Source organism: Peromyscus eremicus, chromosome 4 (genome assembly GCF_949786415.1).
Source record: "Peromyscus eremicus chromosome 4, PerEre_H2_v1, whole genome shotgun sequence".
Taxonomy (NCBI): domain Eukaryota; kingdom Metazoa; phylum Chordata; class Mammalia; order Rodentia; family Cricetidae; genus Peromyscus; species Peromyscus eremicus.
In genome coordinates, this window is record NC_081419.1 from 132,207,839 (window position 1) to 132,228,670 (window position 20,832).

A 20,832-nucleotide genomic window follows, 5' to 3' on the forward strand; every position below is an offset into this window, starting at 1 on the left:
TATATTTAAAAGTTAAACAACATTGTTTCTTAACTGACTTTCTCTTGAATATCTATGTTCTTAGCATTAAATAAGTATAGACAACTTTATGTTTGCCTGGGTTTGTTTTTTCTTTCTAGAACCCTTTTCTTTATCTTTAAGGGTATGTCATAAATAAATGTACCATATAGGTATTTGTGTGATTCTTTTGTTTGTTTGTTTTTGAAAGATTTATTTATTATGTACCTTGGGGTTTTGCCTGCATGTATGTCTGTATGATGATGCCAGGTCCCCTGGAATTAGAGTTACAGACAGTTGTGAGTGTGCCATATGGAGTTCTGGGAATTGAACCCTGGTCCTTTGAAAGAGTAGTCAGTACTCTTAACCACTGAGCCATCTCTCCAGCCTCTCTTTTTTTTCTTTTTTTTTTTTTAAACAGTCTTGGATAAAGAAGTAAATGATCTAGATTGTAAAGGGGACAATGTATTCACTTAAGAATTAGAAGAAAACAGGCAGTGGTGGTGCACACCTTTAATCCCAGCACTTGTGAGTCGGAGGCAAGTGGATCTCTGTGTTCAAGGCCGGCCTGGTCTACAGAGTGAGGTCAAGGACAGCCAGAGCTACACAGAGAAACTTTGTCTTGAAAAAAAAAAAAAAAAGAAAGAAAAAAGAGAGGGAAGAAAGCTTAGTATGGTGGCGCATGCCTCCGATCTCAGCACTTAAGCCAAGACAGAAGGGTCTGAGTTTGAAGCCAATATGATCTATTCAAGGAAACACTGTCCAGAAAACAAAGCATTAAAAAAGTTAAAAGACTTTGAGTTGGTATTGGGGTCAAACCATCCTTGGGATGGTGAAAACGGACATTACTGTGCACCTGAGGAGTCTTGCCAGCATAGCAGGCCTTTGTGTGTGCCTCTGCTTTTGTGTTTTCAAAGAAAAAGCCTGAGCTGCTTCAGTGAGGACCTTGGCTATCTACCAAAGGAGTCCTGGGTGTGCATTCCTGGGTTCACATTCACTCTAGTGGCCCCAATGGGTCCAATTTCATCAGATGGGTGTATTGTCAATGATTTAGCAATCCTATATCCTAGAGTAGGGGCAAGAAAGGACACTGACAATTATCCCAGATTCCTGGTCCAGTGTCAGGCAATGTAACTGGTTCCTATATCCTGCTAATCAGGATTGGTATGGCTGTGGAATCCTGGTTTTGTCAGTCTCATTCATAAAAAACACACAAAAGGAAAGAGTTAAACTGTGGCTTCCTCCTGGCTTGCTAACCCAGAAGTCTACAATAAGTAGGGTGTTGTCTTCAAGGAGAATGCTGATGCATGCAGATCCGGAATGTTCCTGCAGATTTTCATGAGTGTTCCAGGACTCCTCTCATGACCAAGTTATCTGCTGGGTTAGTGCTGTAGTCTGTGGCTGTCAAGCATGTTAAGACACGGGCGCGTGCCTGGCTGTCAACCCTCTGGCTAATCCTTGAGTATACATTTTGCAAACTTAGATCATTTTATGTGCTGCCTTAAATCCTCATGCTATCTAGTGACTAAGGTTAGACAGCTGGCATCCCATTTTCAGATGTAGAAACAGGCTGAAATTAAATAGCCTACTCAAGATCATAAAGCTGGTATAAGATGGTGTAAGAACTTAAAGACAGGTGTCCAGATCCTCTATTGTATGATTGTTTAAGTATAAAGGCCTTCGAGCCTGTTGCTTGTGTAGTGGGAGTTAATGCAGAAACAGCCACGTGAAGAAATGTAGGTACAAAGCCCTGATTGTGATCATGCATTTAAATTCCATTGGAATTTTAAATCCGTGTTGTACAGGATTATTAATAGACCTTCACTTAAGACATTATAGACTTGGAGATGGCTTATTTGGTAAAGTGCTGTATAAGCATGAAGACTGGTATAAAAAAGCCTGACATGATGGCATGCACCTGTAATCCCAGTGCTGGGGAGGTGGAGACAGCAGGAGGCTGCCTGGGGCTTGCTAGCCAGCTGGTCTAACCCTAATCAGATCCAGTGACTGGTCCAGTCTCTAAAATAAGGTGGATGGATCTGTCAAGAAGGCTCAGCAGGTCAAAGCACTTGCTGACAAGCCTGGCGACTGGAGTTTGACCCCTGGGCCCCATGTGGTGGGAGGAGACAATGGACTCCTGCAGTGTGTCTGATTCCCACACAGGTGCTGTGGCATATGTGTGCACACACGAACCAAAAATAGAAGATTTTAAAAATAGAAAGTGAGGAAGTTACCTGACATTGATCTCCGCCTCCCCCATGAATGTATAAACGCACATGAACATGTACACACAACATATAAACACAAGTTATAGCTCAGTTGGTAAAGTGCTTGCTTTGCAATCACTGATTTCAATCCCCACAACCCACAAAAATGTCATGATGGGATCATGAGATCCCAGTGTTGAGGAGGCAGAAATAGGTGGGTCCTGAGGCTTACTGGCCGGCCAGCCTAGACCACTTGAATTTCAGGCCTCACCCTGTCTCAAAAAAAAAAAAAAAAAAGATGGCTTCTGGGAAATAGCAGTTAGGGTTGTTCACTCATCTACACCTACACACAAATGCACCTGTGCATAAATGCACCCCCTCACACATGTTTTTGAGAAATCTGTAAACCAATAAATTGAAAAGTTTATTCAGACTACCCATGTGAAGTGTCAGTGAATCTGAAGGGTGAGTCCATGGCCTGTCATACACTTGACCACACTGTCCTCTCTCTGGGCAAGAGTCAATCATCATTCTCTGAAAGTGTTGTCAACAATTAGAAATAGGAACAAAAGATAGATGGAAGCCAGGTGGTGGTGGTGGTGGTGGTGCACGTCTTTAATCCCAGCACTCAGGAGACAGATCTCTGTGTTCGAGGCCAGTCTGGTCTACATAATGAGTTCCGGGATGGCCAGGGCTACACAGAGAAACCCTGTTTCAAGCTCCTCCCTCCCCACCCCCGCCTCCAAAAAAAAAAAAAAAAAAAAAAAAGAGGTAAATAGTCCTGTCTCAGGATGAACCAAGTCTTTCTCAAACTTCAGTCTGGAAAGTACCACTAGAGCTGCTTCTCCAAGTGAGATCTGAACCACCTGCATCCGTCTGCTGGCCTACTTAGGGATGGTGTACAGTTCAGTGATAGAGCATGTGCAAGACCCTTGGTTCAGTAGCCTGCATGCACTCCCCTCCCACAATAGCTGACGACTGGGTGAGAATTGTCCATCCATTTGATGCCGTACTCAGCTACAGACTGAGCTGTAAATATTCAAAATATTTCCCTCAGTGCTAGGGTCAAACCAGAAGTCACACATGACAGGCAAATGGCCTAACATGGAGCTAAATTTCCGCCAGCATTTAGCTCTACTTACTAAAAAAAACAAAAAATGGCATGGCTCAGAGGTTAGAGAACTTGCTGTTAGAGGACCCAGATTTGGTTCTTAGCATCAACATTGGGATTCACAACCATCCTTAACTCCAGTTCCAGGGAATCTAATGTCTCTTGATCTCCACAGGCAGCCACATGGTACATATACATATATGCCACCAAAACACTCATACATAACAAAATAAATCTAAAATACCTTCAAAGACATAACCATACTACGACTATTATACCTAAGCAATAGTAATAAAATTTTCTCTATCATCAGATGTTCAATGCTTAAATACAGCATTATTTCTTTTCCTTGCTGATGATTTCTTTGAGTTAGAGCTCCATATACATAGTTTTTAGACCCAATCTGCAGGGTTGACATCCTCTCAAAACATGGAATCCTTTGAAGAGATGGCTACTCCACCTTAGCAACCCTAACTGCTATTTCTCAGAAGCCAATTAACTTTACCAATTAAGCTATAACTTGTGTTTATATGTGGGCAGTGTGGCTAGAGAGTTACTTTTTACTGAAGGGACTTAAAGTGGCTAACAAGAAAACCAAAAGCCAGGTGGGCAAGATGGCTCAGTGGATAAAGGTGCTTGCTGGCCAGTCTGACTACCTGAGTTTGATTCCAGGGACCCACCAACTTCCACAATTTGTCCTCTACCGTCTGCTGGAATGCCATGGCACATTCACCATGGCACAAATGTGCTTGCCTCCAGTAAAGAAAGAAATGTAATTTTAAAATTAAAACCTGGCTGGGCGGTGGTGGCGCATGCCTTTTGTCCCAGTACCTGGGAGGCAGAGCCAGGCAGATCTCTGTGAGTTTGAGGTCTGCCTGGTCTACATAGTGAGATCCAGGACAGGCACCAAAATGATACAGGGAAACCCTGTCTCGAAAAATCAAAACAAACAAAATAAACAAAACAAAAACTTTAAAACAATTAAAACCTAAGCTACAGCCTTGTGTAAATCAAAAATTTCATGAAAGAGTCAAGGTTACAGATACAAATTAGAATCATGCGTGAAGCTAACAGTGCATGCTAGGACATGCAAGATTCATGTAGGGCAATATGTAAATTGATACTTTCTAGTAGCCAAGACACAGGAAGGTGGTTTAGAAACACCACTCAATGTCCACAAGGTGAAGAAAACAATTATTCCTGCTACTAAGGGAACACATGTATTTCTTACAAGGATATTCTCATTAAAACATTGCTGTGGAGGCTGGAAATGTTCAGCTGGTAGAGTGCTCATCTAATGAAACCTGGGTTTGATTCCCAGCACTGTAAAGCCAGTGTGGTGGTGCACACCTGTTATTCCTGCACATGGGGGGTAAAGGAAGGAGAATAGGGAGCTCAAGTTCATTATTGGCTACATAGTGAGTCGGAGACCAGCCTGGGATACATGAGATCCTGTCTCAAACAAAAAAGTTAATTCTGAACTCCAAAAGGGTTATTTTTTTGAAGCTTTGAGGTGAATGTATTTGGAAAGGCTCTTTACGAATGTACTTTATGCTGAGTGCATTTAGGTAAGCCTGGTTTCACTGGGCTACAAACCTATATAGGTGCCCCAGTTAGCCTGGCACTGCCAGTATTGCCTCTTATCCCCAGATCCCATCTCTCTAACACTCCCTTTCAGTCTCAGGAGTGTCCCAGTTTTGAGGCTAGCCAGAAAGTATCTTGCAGTCCTAAGGAGGCCTTCCCAACCCATCCAACTCCCAGAATCACAGGCTCCTAAAGCCATCATGTCTTAGGGTTTCTATGGCTTCCATGAAACACCATGACCAAAGCAACTTGGGGAGAATTCCACATCACTGTTCATCACTGAAGGAGGTCAGGGCAAGAACTGAAACAGGGCAGGAACCTGAAAGCAGGAGCTGATGCAGAGGTACTGCTTACTGGCTTGCTCCTCATGGCTTGCTCAGCCTGCTTTTTTACAAAACCCAAGACCACCAGCCCAGGGATGGCTCCACACACAATGGGCTGGGCCCTCTCCATCAATCAGAAATTAAGAGAATGGCATCTAGCCAGATCTTATTGATGTTCCCTCTCTAGCTTGTGTTGACACAAGACTAGCCCCCACATAGCACAATATAGACCCATGTGGTTGGTTGCTGAGTGTCTTTCCTGTGGATCTCTCCACAACTCTGCATTCAGATCCTTGAAGTGGGTGAACACTTTTGCTTATAGTAATACCAATGTGAACATCATCGCTGGTGTGCAAAGCCAGCAAACCTGGCACATTTGAATATGGTACCACATTTTTTTTTGCAGAAGACACACTTCAGACTCTCAACAGGAAATCCTGGTACAGTGCAATTGTGTAAAACAATTCTATGAAAGATCTCTCTAGGGGACATCTCTCTGGTCTGGCTTCTTGAGAAGCTGAAGATGTAGTGCAAGCAAAATGGATGTGGTAGACATAGATTATTTTGGCTTTATTAATTGATCCTTTGATAATCTCATGCCAAGATTTCTCTCTAAAAACCATTCTGTCCCCAGTGCTCTGTGTGGTTCTAGAGAAGTTGCCTGCACTTGACCCTGGGGATGGGTCATGTGATCTAGTCCTAAGCAAATCAGTCCATCCTATTCCCTAGACACTCTGATTAATTCAGGGATGGATACATAGGGCAGCTAGAGATACTTTTTTGGTAGGGAATTTCCTTCTGGAATGCTTAAAAGGATTTTGGACATTGATACGGCCATCTTGTCACCACATTTCATCTGAGTGCAAAGCTGGCAGAACACAGTTCTGGCTGTGCCACATGTGTCCTGGTGAAGCCATGTCTTTAAGTCAGATACTCTTGGACTTTAGTACCTATGAACTGCTTTTATTCACTTCTGAGACACGGTCTCACTCTGTAGCCCAGGTTGACCAGGATCTCACTATGTAGCCCAACCTGGCCTTAAATTCTTGGGAATCCTCCTGCCTTAGCCTTCCAAGTGCTAGGGTTGCGGGTGTGTGCCACCATGTCCAGTTGCATGAACCATTTTTGCTGAAGTGATGATGAGCTGGGTTTTCCTTTTTTTTTTTTTTATTAAATATTTTCATTTGTTTTACATACCAACCACAGTTTCCCCTCCCTCCTCTCTTCCTGTTTCCTCCCCCACCTCCTGTCTATCCCGCCCATCCACTCCTCCTCTATTCAGAAAGGGGCAGGCTTCCCATGGGAGTCAAACAAAGCATGCCATATCAGTTGAGGCAGGACCAAGCTCCTGCATCAAGGCTGGACGAGGCATCCCTGCATGGGGAATAGGTTCCAAAAAGTCATGAGCTGGGTTTTCTATCACTTGCATCCACAACTGCTACAAAGTTTCAAACCCTTAAACCCTATGTTTCTCAAACACAGGCAATGCAGAAGTAGTAATCCAGAAGTATTTCAGAGCCGAGAGTACATTACTACAGGCACAGAAACCTGTCTTTCATGTGCTCAAACAATACATTTTTCTCAGTGTTCAAATTCAGTCGTTTCATTTCCTTGTGACGGTTTCAGATAGAGATTAGTTTTAAGGTAGAGTTGGTCTGAAAGGTTGACATTGTCTGTGAAACAAAATCTACTGAAGGGATCGCCATGTGTGGGAAACATCTTTTTGGAAAAATCTGCCACCTGGAAGTTGCAAAATATTCCTCCATATGACAAAATGATCAAATTTGTGTGTTATTGGCAATGAATCAAATCAGTTCTGGATTTTCTGTTTAGAAACAGCTGTTCTTGGCAGGTATGAAATGCATTTGAGAAGTTTAGGCGGGAGGCTTATGATTTTGGGGCAATCCAGGAAGAGCATGTCTTAATGAGAACATAATGAGAGAGTCTTTAAAAAAAAAAAAGCGCTTAACTTTTAGAGTAGCTATTTTAGGCCATTCTTCCTGAAAAAGTTAACCAGAAAGATTATTGAGACCAACAAAACCACAACATCAGAGTGGACAGTATTACTCAGTAGAAGTCTGTGGAAGTGAAACAATCCACCTGGGGAACGGTGGGACCCTGAGAACATTCTGAGGCAGGTAAATTCACATGTAGGTGAGTTTAGCTCTAATGGTTCTAAATGGCCACTTTGTGGTTGAAAAAACCAACCTGTGATCAGGTTCACATCTGTAAGGAGGCTGAGGCAGGATTGCCATCCTGAATTATGTGGTTCAAGACCATCCTGGGCAACACAGTGAGTTCCAGCCAGGGCTTCAGAGTGAGAGTTGGTCTCAAACACACAACACACACACACACACACACACACACACACACACACACACACACACACACAGAGTCCCTCACTGATTCTGCCTAAGTTTTCTTAACCTCCATGAACCTCAATTTTCTATGTTAAGATTAGGGTAGCTGTTGACTAAATTCTCCAGCTTCAAGATTGCGACCTAATAATCTGGGCACTTCCAATCTGCTGTCTCTTTTTAAACAGGAAGATTTCTTTGAAAGCCATAAGTAAAACAAAGGCATGGAAATAAAGCTGGGCTTGGTGATACATACCTGTGCTCCTAGCTACTTCAGGAGGCTGAGGCGGGAGGATTGGTTGAGTTCCAGACTTGGAAAGCAGAATTTTTTTTTAATGTTTTTAAGTTTATGAAGTATTTAATTTTATTACTTGTTTGTGTGATGTGACATGTAGGTACATGTGGTATGTAGATCAGAGGACAAGTTTGTGGAGTCCATGCTCTTCTTTCACCTTCATTTGGGTTCTGGGGATCAAACTCAGGTTGCTAGGATTGCATGGCAAGAATCCTTAATGAGCTGAGGTATCTAATCCTCCCAGGAAGCAGCCTTTAAAAACAAAAGAAACAACCCCCAAAGGCATGGGTTGGAAAAAAACATTTACAGAGTGGCATTTTTCATATATAAATCTTATTTTCTGTATGTAGGACTTTAATGAAAAGATAAAAAGAATCGATGTTGGGATTATAGCTCAATGGTAGAGGGCCTGTGTTAGATTATAGTTCAGTGGTATAAGGTTCTGGGTGAGACTGCTGTATCTCACCAATATTGCTATAATAACTTAGAGACACAGTGTTCAAAATATGTATTTGCTCAATAGTCGCTTTGAGAAATTGGAAACACACATACAGAAAGTATGACAAGGCCCTGTCCTCAAGAAGTTCTCAGCATTGGACTGGGGAGTTGATTCAGAAGGTTTCCAGAGCATCCAGATTTGATTCCCAGCACCCACTTGGTGGCTCAAAACTGTCTGTAACTCCAGTTCCAGGGGATCCAACACCCTCTTCTGGCCTCCAGAGACACACACACACACACACACTTGCTACAGAGACACACAGCTGGCGAAACCCATATACATAAAATAACTTAAAATTTTTAAAAAAGAAGTTCCCAGCATAAAAAAGAGGCAGATTAACTTTAGTACAACTAAACAAAAAAATATATATATATATAGTAAAAGTGGGCATGCAAGTCCTGAGTCCACAGGGGGCATGTTTGATAGTGAATATAGGAGGGTCCTTCAAGGATCTGAAGGTTTTAAAGCATGGACGGAGAATTCTCCACAAAAGGATTAGCATGTGTTGAATTTCATTCAATTATTAAGGAAACAAATCAAAACGTGAGGTAAACTGAAGACTCTGTTCTCTTGGTGTATTTGCTCTAGGAGTTGAGCTAATGAGAGCGAACATTGATCTGGTGCCTGCAATGTCTCGAATTATGTTAGGTACTCTGTACCTCATCTCATTTAATACTCCTTTAAAGCTCATTTTACAACTGAGATTAAATGTCGGCCAGGAGCCAGGTGATGATGGTCAAGGTTAGGATTCTGAATCAGGGCTACTTGCTTTCTCCAAAGCTTTCCATAATTTGCCATTTTCCTCAAATAACGAAGCATACCATTTCCTTCAGAGCTCTAAAAATGTACAGATTCTAAAACCTCTTAATTGTGGCTCCCTTGTATTTCCAGTTGAGCAATAGTTAGCTATCCTTTGTATTAAATGTATAATCTTTCCCAAGCTTGCTTCTGGACTTGGGAATTTGGGAGCATCCTAAAATGCATGTTACTGGGTTTTGTCTCTGTAGATTGGGGATTGGATGGGCAATTATAAAAAAGCATTTGATTAGAGAAAGTCGACCTGAGGAAACACTGGGCGAATGCCCAGGCCTGACTGATCTCATTTCTAGTCTCATCTTCCAACCCAATAAGCTCCTCGGTTCCCATTTACTGACAGTTCTCTTAAGATCGGAAGATGCTTGTAACATTTCAGTTTTACTTGATGATAGTAAGCATCATTCTACTGTTTACCCAGCGTTTATTCACTTACAGTTCATGCCAGCTCTACCCCCGCCTGGGAAACAAACTACAGTCCGTGGGAACACACAAATACTAACGGAGTCATCAGGCGCTGGAGGCAAATACCATTGTATCTCCGTACGAAAATACGGAGACTAAAAGAGACGCGGCTGCGATAGCGTGTAAACATGAGCATCTCTCAGTTCACCACGGAAGCACTGCCTCCGCGCACTCTTGGCTGCTGAGCTGCGGCAGCCCGGGAACACCACAGCGAATTCCTAGAAGCGCCCAGGGCATCTTAGCAGGATAGGGCAGCTAACCTCCGCGCCATGCCAACATGGCCGCGCAGCATTACGTGGCCCAAGGGGAGGAGCCCAAATACCGCCCTAAAGAAGCCACGGGTCACGTGGGCGGGGCACCGAGGGGGCGTGGCTTCACCTCCCAAGCCGACTAGGCAGCGATTGCTCGCGGGCCACGCCCCTTGAGCCCCGAGGGACTCGCGTGCGTTCAGCGAGGCGGAGTCTTCTTCGTGACCTTTCACCCCAGCATGGCTGCGCCCTTGGGACCAGTGAAGTTCTGGAAACCCGGTAAGGCACGGAAGGAAACCTGGGTAGATTCGGCGACGTGACTTTGGGCCTGGGGACCCGCCGTGGGCCTGACCGGGGAGGGCTGGGCACCACCCCTCCGCGAGCGTGGATGCTGCAGCCCACGGTGGTCCCGAGGAAGTCAAGGCCTCCCCAACCTTGGGGAGGAAGCTCCGGGTGACCTTGTTCGAGCCTCTCAGCCTCCTTGGCACGTCCTGATGCGGAGTCGCGAAGCGCCCACGCGTGTCTTGCTGCTGCCCTGGGGATCCACAGGCGGTGCAGCTCAAGGCCTTAGAAGCGTGGGTTGAGGAGTCAGAGTGTCTGGCCAGGTTCAAGTCTGCCGCTTTGCCTTGCAGCAGTAGACGGAGGACCTTGAGCGATGCGTTCAGCTGCTCACCTGTGAAGTGGGCGGATACAAACACCTGTCCCGTGGGCGTGGAGTCAGGAGGACATGGTCGGACTTAATAGCTCATAAAAGGGAAAATGTGTTCCAGTGTTTTAGCTGAGGGCTTGCCGACTCTGAATGTTTACCATAAAGTGCACATCCTCTTTCCTGGTGGCTGTCATCTTTTTGTCTCGCAGGCTAATAAGTTACCTTCACAGGATCCTTTGTTTTTTCATTTTTCTCGTGGACCAGGTTTTTATTGAGTTATACGTACCAGACCATGCTCATGTAGGGTACTTCCTTTTGTCCATGCCGCTTATAAAAACAAACAAAAAAAAACCCACTTTCTTAATCGGTATCAGCCCCTGCCCTTACTTTTTATTATATATTTTTCTTTTTTTCCTCCACATGCACCACAAAAGGTCTGAATGTATACATTATATTGTGACGAGAATGATATGAGACAGAAAAAGCACAGGGAACAGCTTTTAAAGGATGTCTTAGGTGGTCTCCAGAATTCTGACCATGTGCCAGAGTGTTAGAAAAATAAATCCAAGCAATTGACACACTTAATTCTTAAAACAAACAAAAAACCCAAACCACCTGAACTGGTCATAGTGGTCTATGACTAATTTAAGCACTTGGGAGGTAGAGGCTGGAGGATCTCTGAGTTTGAGGCCAGTCTGGTATACATTTCAGGACACCTAGGGCTACAAAGAGAGACTTTGTCTCAACAAAACAACAACAACAACCCCCCAAAAACCAAAAAAACCCAACCAACCAAATATCTATATCTATATATATCTATATCTTGGTGACACTCAGATGATTTAGCTTTTCCAGGCATCAGCTGATTGTCCATCCCATTAAGTAATGAGTTACCATTTACTTGTTCAAGAGTTTATCATGTGGTACCAGGGTACCATTTTGGTTAAAGAGCCTGGAATTACTCTTAAAGAGTCTGTCCCATTGTTTAGTTCATGGAGAGTACATTCCTGTAGTCAGGAGGTCAAGTACACATGCCTGTGGCCCGGCTCTCAAGATGTAGTCTCACAATTGACTCTGAAGTTACATGTCCTTTGGAAGAGGTTCTAGGGAAGGCAGAAGAGGTGGTGAGGAAGAAGATGGGCTCCAGCACTGGATGGCAGTGTCTTCCCTGCCTGTCACTTACTGAGTCCCTGTTACCTTATCTGTGATTTGTCATATGAGGATTGCTGTGGGGATTACATGAGAACAATGCATAAGAAAACCTCTTGGCACTAGATGCAAAGCTATTATAATTGTATAGAAGAATAAGAGAGGGACGGAAGGCTGAGTGTGAAGAATTGACCGCGTCATGGAGATGGTGATTTTTTGGAGTGAACTCTGAAGGGTGAAGAAGTTTGTTATGGTTTGTTTATGGCTCTCCAGGACATTGAAAGTAGGATTTGTATCTTAAGGATGTCCCCAAGCCCCCAATAATGGAGTACTGTGATGTATTAACAGGAGATGATGCTGGAAAGGTAGGAAGGTACCTCATCTTGAAATGTCTTTGGCAAGCTTCTTGGCCAGTGAAATGGCTCAGCAGGCTTAATACCTGTAACTCATGCAAGGGTGGATGGAGAGAATTGACTCTAAAGAGTTGTCCTTTGACCTCCATGCATGTACCCTGGCATGCATGCCCATACATGTGTGTGGACACACACACACACACACACACACACACACACACTCACTCACACTCACACTAAATAACAAATAAACAAATAAATAAATATTGGGCTCCTTGCTTTTAAGCAGGAAATTACCCAGATTTCCTTTGGAAAGTTTAACCTGGCAGTAATATAGTGAACATGACCACTCTTAAGAGAGGTTGCTACTGAAATCCAGGATGGATGTTGAACCTTAATTCTAGCCTGGGAGATGACAGGAGGGGCCATCAGTCATTTTAGAGGTAAAGAGAAGAGAAGGTGAAGACAGTAATAACCTCCTTGCGTTGTGAATGGGGTGATGGCCTAGGGTAAGTGGGTCTCAAGTTTTGCTGTATAATTGAATCACTTAGAAAACTAAAAAACAAAATAAAAAAACTGAAAACCAGAACCCTCTGGTGTCTTTTACTGTTGTCAGGAAATCAGGAACTGGGCAGACGTATGTTTTAAACATTTGGGGGGCTTCTAGCATGCATCAAAGTTGGGGACCCACCGGGTCAGGTAGACTGTTTTCATTCACAGAGATTTGAGTAGCTCGGTGGGTTCTGAGCCCTGGGCCAGTCACTTTCATTTACAACATCTTATCAACTAGTAACAACATCTCTGATGAGTTGGTATTCTCACAGATGAACAAACTCAGGTTCAAGATACGAACTGGATTGTGGGAAAGGCAGGTCAGGGAGGTGGTTGGAACTGAGTATAAGGCTAAATCGTGGAATCATGAGCATGTCCTCTATGCCCAAAGTCACAGGTTCAGATAACTACAGGAGCTTTTTAGACAAACTGCATAAGGGGAAGTGTGTAATGGAATAATATGTGATGGGATTGAAGGGTTTTGAATGTACTGTGGAGATGAGCCATCGAACTTGCATATGTGATACCACACTCACCTGGTTGTTATCATATGGGCTCAGAGTTGCCAGATTTTTTTTTTTTTTTGAAAGACAGGGTCTTCCTCAGTTGCCTAGGCTAGCATTGAATTCTCTCTTAGCCTGTGATCCTCGTGCTGTGCCTTCTGAGTAGGTGGGATTACAGACCCATGCCTAAGTTTGGCTCCCAAATAGGAAAATAAAGATTGATGTTTTATTTGTATTTTGTTATTTGTTTTTTTGAGACAGGATTTCTCTGTGTAGCTTTGGAGCCTGTCCTGGAACTCACTCTGTAGACCAGGCTGGCCTCGAACTCACAGAGATCCACCTGGCTCTGCCTCCCGAGTGCTGGGATTAAAGGCGTGCGCCACCACCGCCCGGCCAGAAAATATTTCATTTAAAACATCAACCTTAAGCCGGGCGGTGGTGGCGCACACCTTTAATCCCAGCACTCAGGAGGTAGAGCCAGGTGGATCTCTGTGAGTTCGAGGCCAGCCTGGGCTACCGAGTGAGTCCCAGGAAAGGCGCAAAGCTACACAGAGAAACCCTGTCTCGAAAAACCAAAAAAAAAAGAAATATTTTCTGCATGTAGTAGTACATGCCTGTAATTCCAACACTTGGAAGGCTGAGGCATGAGGATTGAGCACTCAAGGCTAGCCTGGGCTACATAGTGAGTTTCAGGCTATCCTCAGCTACATAACAAGACTCCCATCTAATAAAACCAAACTGACAAGAAACATCTCTTAGATCAACAACAATGACCATTTGAAACATTTCCTGGTGGTGTGAATGGAGACCTTAAACTACTATTTTTTGATCTCTAACTATCCTTTTGTGACTCGCCTGAGGGTTTTTCTTAGAAAAAAAATGTTCACTTTATTTGCTGGCACACATGAATGGGTCGGAAGGACCCCGTCCAGTTTTGTTTACTCACTCAACAAGTACTTAATGGTGTCTGACCTTGTGCCTTGCAAAAGCTTTATTGAGCTGCTTGGAGGGTTTTATTTTTGTTTTTGTTTTGACTTGATTCATGGTAAGAATTGTGGTGTAGTGCAGAAGTGGCTCAGTGGTTCAGAGAGCATTTGCTGTTCTTGTAGAGTACCTGAGTACCCGAGTTTAGTTCCCATCACCCATGCTGTGTGGCTCACAACTGCCTATGACTTTAGCTCTAGGGGACCCAGCACGTTCTGGCTTCCTAGGTTGAAGGGATTCCAACTGGGTGCTGTTGTGAGCCTTGTTTTACAGATGGAGAAAACCAAGCATTAATGGTTTGCGAAAATTGCAAAAAGCCTACTCCCTGAAGCATGGCACACACTCCCAATTTAAAAACAGCCATAAACAGAATGGCCTTATAAATGGAAAGCAGCCTTGGGGTTCTTGTTTGGCTGAATGAAGTCTTTTGTAAGAAGAAGAAAAGGCCCTAGATTGACAGCAGCTGTTCCTGTAAAAGTTCCTAACAGCTGTAGGTTAGAGGCGGAGGGACCAAGCCCTGGGGGCTGTGAGCCAGTGTGTGGGAGAGTGTTCAGATACTCTAGACATAATGGCATGGTTTAAATGTTTCAAGAAAGGGGTTATTCTGAACAAAAACAGGGCAGAAGGGGGTACACTATTCTCTGCCGTAGTTTTCTTGTTTAAGAGTTCAGAAGTCGCTGGGCTGTGGTGGTGTACGCCTTTAATCCCAGCACTCAGGAGGCAGAGCCAGGTGGATCTCTGTGAGTTCGAGGCCAGCCTGGGCTACCAAGTGAGTTCCAGGAAAGGCACAAAGCTACACAGAGAAACCCTGTCTCGAAAAACCAAAAAAAAAAAAAAAAAAAAAAAAGAGTTCAGAAGTCGGGGCATAGCAGTGGTAAGAGGAGGACCGGAAACCTGCCTCTCTAGCCCAGGCTTTGGTCCAGGCCCCGCTCTGTCTTTTTTCCCCTTTGAAAGGAAGGTTAGCCTTTTGGCAGAAACAGGCATCAGTGCCCCACTTACCTGCTCTTTGGCAGCTGTGTTCCTGGAAGAACTGGAAACAGGGCTGGAGATGAAGCTGCTGGAGCTCTGAAGTTGGTTCTAGGAGTCTGCAGACCCAGGAGCTTCTGTTCCGATGGATTCTATTCTTGCATGTTTTCTTCAGGAGGAGAGTTCATACCCTTCATCCGACTGTCAAGGAGATCTGGAGCCCTTCACAAATGTAGAGTTGAGCTGGGTGTGGTAGCACATGCCTGTTAATCCTAAAACTTGGTGCTGATGCAGGATTGGGAGTTCAAGGCCATCCTGGGATATGTAAGGAGACCCTGTCTTAAAAAACCAAAATGTAAACATAAATCAGATGGAGTCGCTGGGCTTACCCTTACCACAAAGCTCCCATCTTTCAGTGGCTTTGCAGGTTCTGAGATCAGCAGGCTGGTGGTTGTCTCTGAGATGCCCCCAATAGGGGCCGTGCAGGTGGCTGAACTCGGGGTTTTCCTAATTCACAAGACAGCACACTCTGTGGCTGGACAGCTCTGACATTTAGAGCTGCTTTCCTTATGTTGAGCTGAATTCTCAACTCTGTCATTTAATTCATATCTTACTTTCTTTAAAAAGATTTATTTTTATTTTGTATGTTTGAGTGTTTGCCCGCATGTATTATGTGCACTATGCATGTGCCTAGTTCTCGTGGAGCCAGAAGAGGGCGTTAGAGCTTCTGGAACTGGAGTTAATGGACAGTTGGTTGTGAGTCATCTTTTGTGTGCTGGGAACTGAACCCAGGTCCCTTGCAAGAGGAGCAACTGCTTTTAACCACTGAGCCATTTCTCCAGCCCCTTCCTGTTGTTTTATTTATTTAGTTTGTAGATTAGTTTTATTTTTGTGTGTGTGAGTTTTGACTGTATGTATCTGTGCACCATGTGCATGCCTGGTGTCAGATCCTGTGGAACTGGAGTTATGGATGGTCATGAGCCACTATGGGTGCTGGGAACTGAACCTGGGTCCTCTGCAAGAGCAGCCAGTGCTCTTAACTGCTGAGCCAACTCTCCAGCCTCACTTGTATCTTAATCTAGTTCTGTCCTTGGCTCACACAGACCAGTTGGCATGAAAAGCAATAGAAGCTGATCGTATGGAACCCATACTTGTCCTGGGATCTGCCGTCTCGATTTGTCATTCTTCAGAGCTAGATGCTATGGCTGTCTGCTTTTCAGTCTGCCCTGCAGTGTTTTGGGGATGGTCATTTTCCATGTAACTACCCTAGTTATGGTTCACATGCAGCTGCTATCACTGTATCCCTTTCTGTCAGCTGGGATAGTTGGATCATGTTAGGCCTTGCACCAAAGAGGGAAGCGAGTCCCCATGGTCCAGTATAAAGAACTCCCCTCACTACCTGTACATCATACACGTGGCCCTGGAAGTCCCTTTCATTTCACTCCATGGCACTTCCCTGTCACTCTTGTACCCGGTTACATTCTACTGGGAGGCAGCACGTGAGGCATTGAATCCATCAGGGTCAGCCTGCCCCTGTGTTGTTCAGGGCTGGGTTCTAGTGCTTAGAGCAGTGCCCGCCAGGGAGCATTTGCACGGTGTGTCTTGTTCTTGGGTGCCTGGATAACTGGTGGTCAGCTGTGGGCTGAGCTCTGGGCCATCAGCAGCCTGTGGAGAAACCACCCCATGGCCGGAAGGTTCTGAACTTGTCAAGAGGTGCAGAGGTGAGGTGTGTGTGTGGGGGAAGCCGTGGCAACCTGAGCCCCTGGTTCCTGTTGTCTCTGAGTTTTGCTGTCGGTCAGTACCAGGCCTTGGCCTTGGCCTTGGCAGAGTTCCACTGGGTTTCTTTCACTTCTGTTTAGAATTTATAGGACCCACTTCTGGATAGCCCAGCAGGACTGCTGTCTTCTTTGTTCTAGACTCTGCACTGAAGCTTTCGGCATGAGTTTTGATTTCTGACAGGCACCTCCCTAGCTTTTTTTTTTTTTCCCTTTTTTAAAACTCTGAAATGCCAAAGTTTAATACTTTTTAGTAGTTTGAAACCAAAAGCATTGTTTCTTTTGTTTATCTGTCTTTTATACACCCTTTTTTGTTTACTACATCAGAATCTGAAAAAAACATTTCTGCCACAGGTACAGAAGGGCCTGGTGTCAGCATCTCTGAAGAGAGACAGAGTGTCACTGAGAACTCGGGGACAACCATCATTTACAACCCCTATGCTGCCCTTTCCATAGAGCAGCAGCGGCAGAAGCTGCCTGTGTTCAAGGTATGGTGTGTCTGTGGCCCACATCATGAGCTTGTCGCTGAAGGAAGGGGACTGCCATAGAATGGTTCTATAAGTCATAGGGAGCCGGAGGAGCCTCACCCCATTCTAGTGTGTGTGTGGGCACGTGCGTGCATGCGTGCAAGTGTGTGTTTGCGTTTGGGGGAGGGAGAGTTAGAGACGGGGAGAGGACACTCACCCTTTAAGACTGGGAAGTCCGCGGTGGTGGCGCACGCCTTTAATCCCAGCACTCGGGAGGCAGAGGCAGGTGGATCTCTGTTGAGTTCGAGGCCAGCCTGGTCTCCAAAGCGAGTTCCAGGAAAGGCGCAAAGCTACACAGAGAAACCCTGTCTCGAAAAACCAAAATAATAAAATAAAATAAAATAAAATAGCTTGTCCCACCAGCCCTACTAAGACAGTGAGTTCTTAGACTTGGGGCTTCCTTTCACTCAGATACTGCTGGTAATTCCTTCCACTAATGTGTTCTTTCTCTACGTAGACATAAAACAGAAGCCTTCTTAATCTAGCTAAGATTTGCTTTGGTTGGTGTTTTAGGTGACCTTAAACATTTTAGTCTTTCTGATAGTGTCTGAGCTTTTTCCTCAGGTGACTGGCATTATCCATTGCATGTGACAGAGATATATGGGTGGGACCCTCAGGACATGAGATGATAGGCTTACCATTGCTTCCTCGACACTGAAGGGCACCATTTTTGAGCCACGATGAAGTGTCCGGATCCTGGAGTAGACTTCAGGGTCCCACCCAGTTTCACCATGTGCTGGGTGACCTTGCTTCACTATTGTAAGCTTCCATTTCCTTATCTGTGCTATGGGGTAATAGTACCTGCCTTGTAGGATTGCTATGAGGCCTGGACGAGGTCACTGGTGCAGTGTTTATAAGGTACCTGACACCAATACCCAAGAATAAGGAAGTGTCTGTTTACTGAGTATTTAAATGTTGACCTTTCTTGACTGCCCATCATTTTCTAATAAATGAAATGAAACCTAAATAAAAACAAGTTGAGCCTACCGAGAGATGAAGAGAAGAATGTGTTACTGATAAAAGGCGAAGCAGAGCCCAAGTGCTGCTGCACTCCTGTGAGATAGTAGGGATAGGTCTAGAAGGTGAGAAGGACAGTGTTCTTCACCTTTTCTCCCGTTCAGATCAAATGGAAAGGTGGCTTTATGAAGTGTGGTGAGATCCTGGCCTTGATCCCAGCATTGCCACAGCCACGGTGAACAGTTGACCTACCGAAGCAGCCACAGTCACTCCCCAGGCCGTTTCCAAGGCAGCCTCCCCTTGACTTCCCTCTGTAGCCGTAGTTCTCTTTGAGATAGGCACTGCTGTGAAAGATGTCTGTCTTATGTCTGCCAGCTCCCTTGTCTGAAGTTCACACCTGTCCTCACTGGCGTTCCCAGTGTCGCTAAGCCTGGTGACAGTACTTCCCTGTCTCTTCCTGTCTCCACACTAGCCGTCTTCTTGTCCTGTCTGTCCATGTTGGGCTAAAGCACAGGAAGCTGGAGTTATTGCCTTTGGTTCCTTCCTGTCCAGGACAGCGCTATGCTGCGTCTGATCTTCTTCAAATGCGGCACCCTCCTGAGCCTCCTAGGCCGTGTCCAGCCTCTAGCTTTGTATCCAAGGCCACTCACACTGAAGAGCTAACTGTTCATCTTTCAACTCAATGCTAAACCACACCTGGACCAATGGTCTCTCTCCCAAGTGTTGGGATTACAGGTGCATGCCATCACACCTCGATGCACGGGCTCTTCATAGGTCCTCTCCAGTAGTGTTCGTCCGCCCTCCCTCCGTCCCTCCCTCCCTCCCTCCTTCCTTCCTTTTGATTTTTTTCTTTTGAGATGTGGTTTCTCTGTAGCCTTAGCTGTCCTGGAACTTGTTCTGTAGACCTGGCTGGTCTCAAACTCAGAAATCCACCAGCATCTTCTGCCTCCCTAGTGCTGGGATTAAAGATATGTGCCATCACACAAAGCTTTCTTTCTTTCCTTCCTTCCTTCCTTCCTTCCTTCCTTCCTTCCTTCCTTCCTTCCTTCCTTCCTTCCTTCCTTTCCTCCTCCTCCTCCTCCTCCTCCTCCTCCTCCTCCTCCTCCTTCCTCTTCTATTTATTTATTTTTGGTTTTTTTTTTTTTTTTTGTTTTTTGAGACAGGGTTTCTCTGTGTAGCTTTGGTGCCTGTCCTGGATCTTGCTCTGTAGACCAGGCTGGCCTCAAACTCACAGAGATCTGCCTGGCCCTGCCTCTCAAGTGCTGGGATTAAAGGCATGTGCTACTGCTACCCAGCTTTTTTTTTTTTTTTTTTTTTTTGTTAATTAAATCATTGCATTTTATTTATTTATTTGTATGTGGACATGCAGGTTCCTGGGTTCTACCTGGCTCTACTGTTTAGAAACCTGAATGGTAGAGCTAGGAATCTTCAGTTTTAACAAATGTTCCGAGAAGACTTTCCCATTAAAGCCCGAGGACTGCATATATACATCCAGGCATAACAAATTCAGAAGCCCCAAATAACCAGGACCTTGTTTGCTAGATGGAATCTGTCAGCATCCCACTTCTTAGCCCCACCAAACGCCTCAGTGGTGTGGCAACAGATGACCTGAAGCCTGATCAGAGAGGGAGCCTCAGGCAGGTTTCCTTCCAAATGAGATGTGATGAAACCCCTGTAATCAGCCACGAGCTTTAAAATGCCTTCTGAAGCTAAGCAAATGGGACACTAGGATTTCTGGGGCTTTTTTAGTGGTCAAGCCTGCTCCCACTGAGCGGTCACAGGAGGCTCAGTTACCTGTAGATGTTTTATTGTGAATTTTGTTTTCATATATTCCCATGCTAATGAGTAAAATCTAATTTTTAGTTAGGTCATGCATAAGTGTTGTATGAAACCCAGAGTTCTTCACATCCCTTTCCTCACCATTTTACCCCCCTTGGATGTAGCACTGTTACCTCCTTTAAAGTACAAGTACTGCAGCCCTGGGAGATGCTCAGTGGGAAGAAGCTCCTGCTGAACAAGCATGAGGACTTGAGTTCAGATCCAGTGTGTTCACAGAACAAGTGTGCACAGCGGTGCCTATGCTCAAGTGTCACGGGGGGGGGGGGGGAATAGAGACAGAGGGATGGCTGGGGCTTGCTGGCTGCCAGCCTTGTTATAGGATCAGTGAGAGACCTGTCTCAAGGGAATAAGGTACAGAGTGATGGAGCAGGACACCTGCCGTCCTTCTGCACATGTGAATTGTTCTGCATACCCCCCACATGTGCATACACTGTGCACACACATCTATGCCATTCACACTAGTATGTTCCTTGCTTTCTTTTCTTAGTGTATCTTGTAGACATTTGTTCTTCTAAACAACCATTATTGAGTATTTCATAACTGATTTAACCACATACCTGTTGTGATGAACATTTAGGTTGTTGGAAGTTTTGGCTATAATAGACAATTCTGGAACAAATGTGGTTTATATACTTTTTTGTTGTGTTTTTGAGTCGGGGTCTCATGAAGTCTAGTTTGG

At 44.8% G+C, this 20,832-nt stretch overlaps 1 protein-coding gene across 1 annotated transcript in view; it reads left to right on the plus strand.

The window, feature by feature from the left end:
* Positions 1-10,047: 10,047 nt before the first annotated feature.
* The window catches only part of Dhx35 (DEAH-box helicase 35), a 64,319-nt gene continuing 53,534 nt past the window's right edge, over positions 10,048-20,832 (plus strand). Inside the window, exons 1-2 of the mRNA XM_059261831.1 lie at positions 10,048-10,178; positions 17,185-17,318. Of these exons, the coding sequence (XP_059117814.1) occupies positions 10,139-10,178; positions 17,185-17,318 (174 nt within the window). The 5' untranslated portion in view covers positions 10,048-10,138. The remainder of the gene's footprint in view (positions 10,179-17,184; positions 17,319-20,832) is intronic.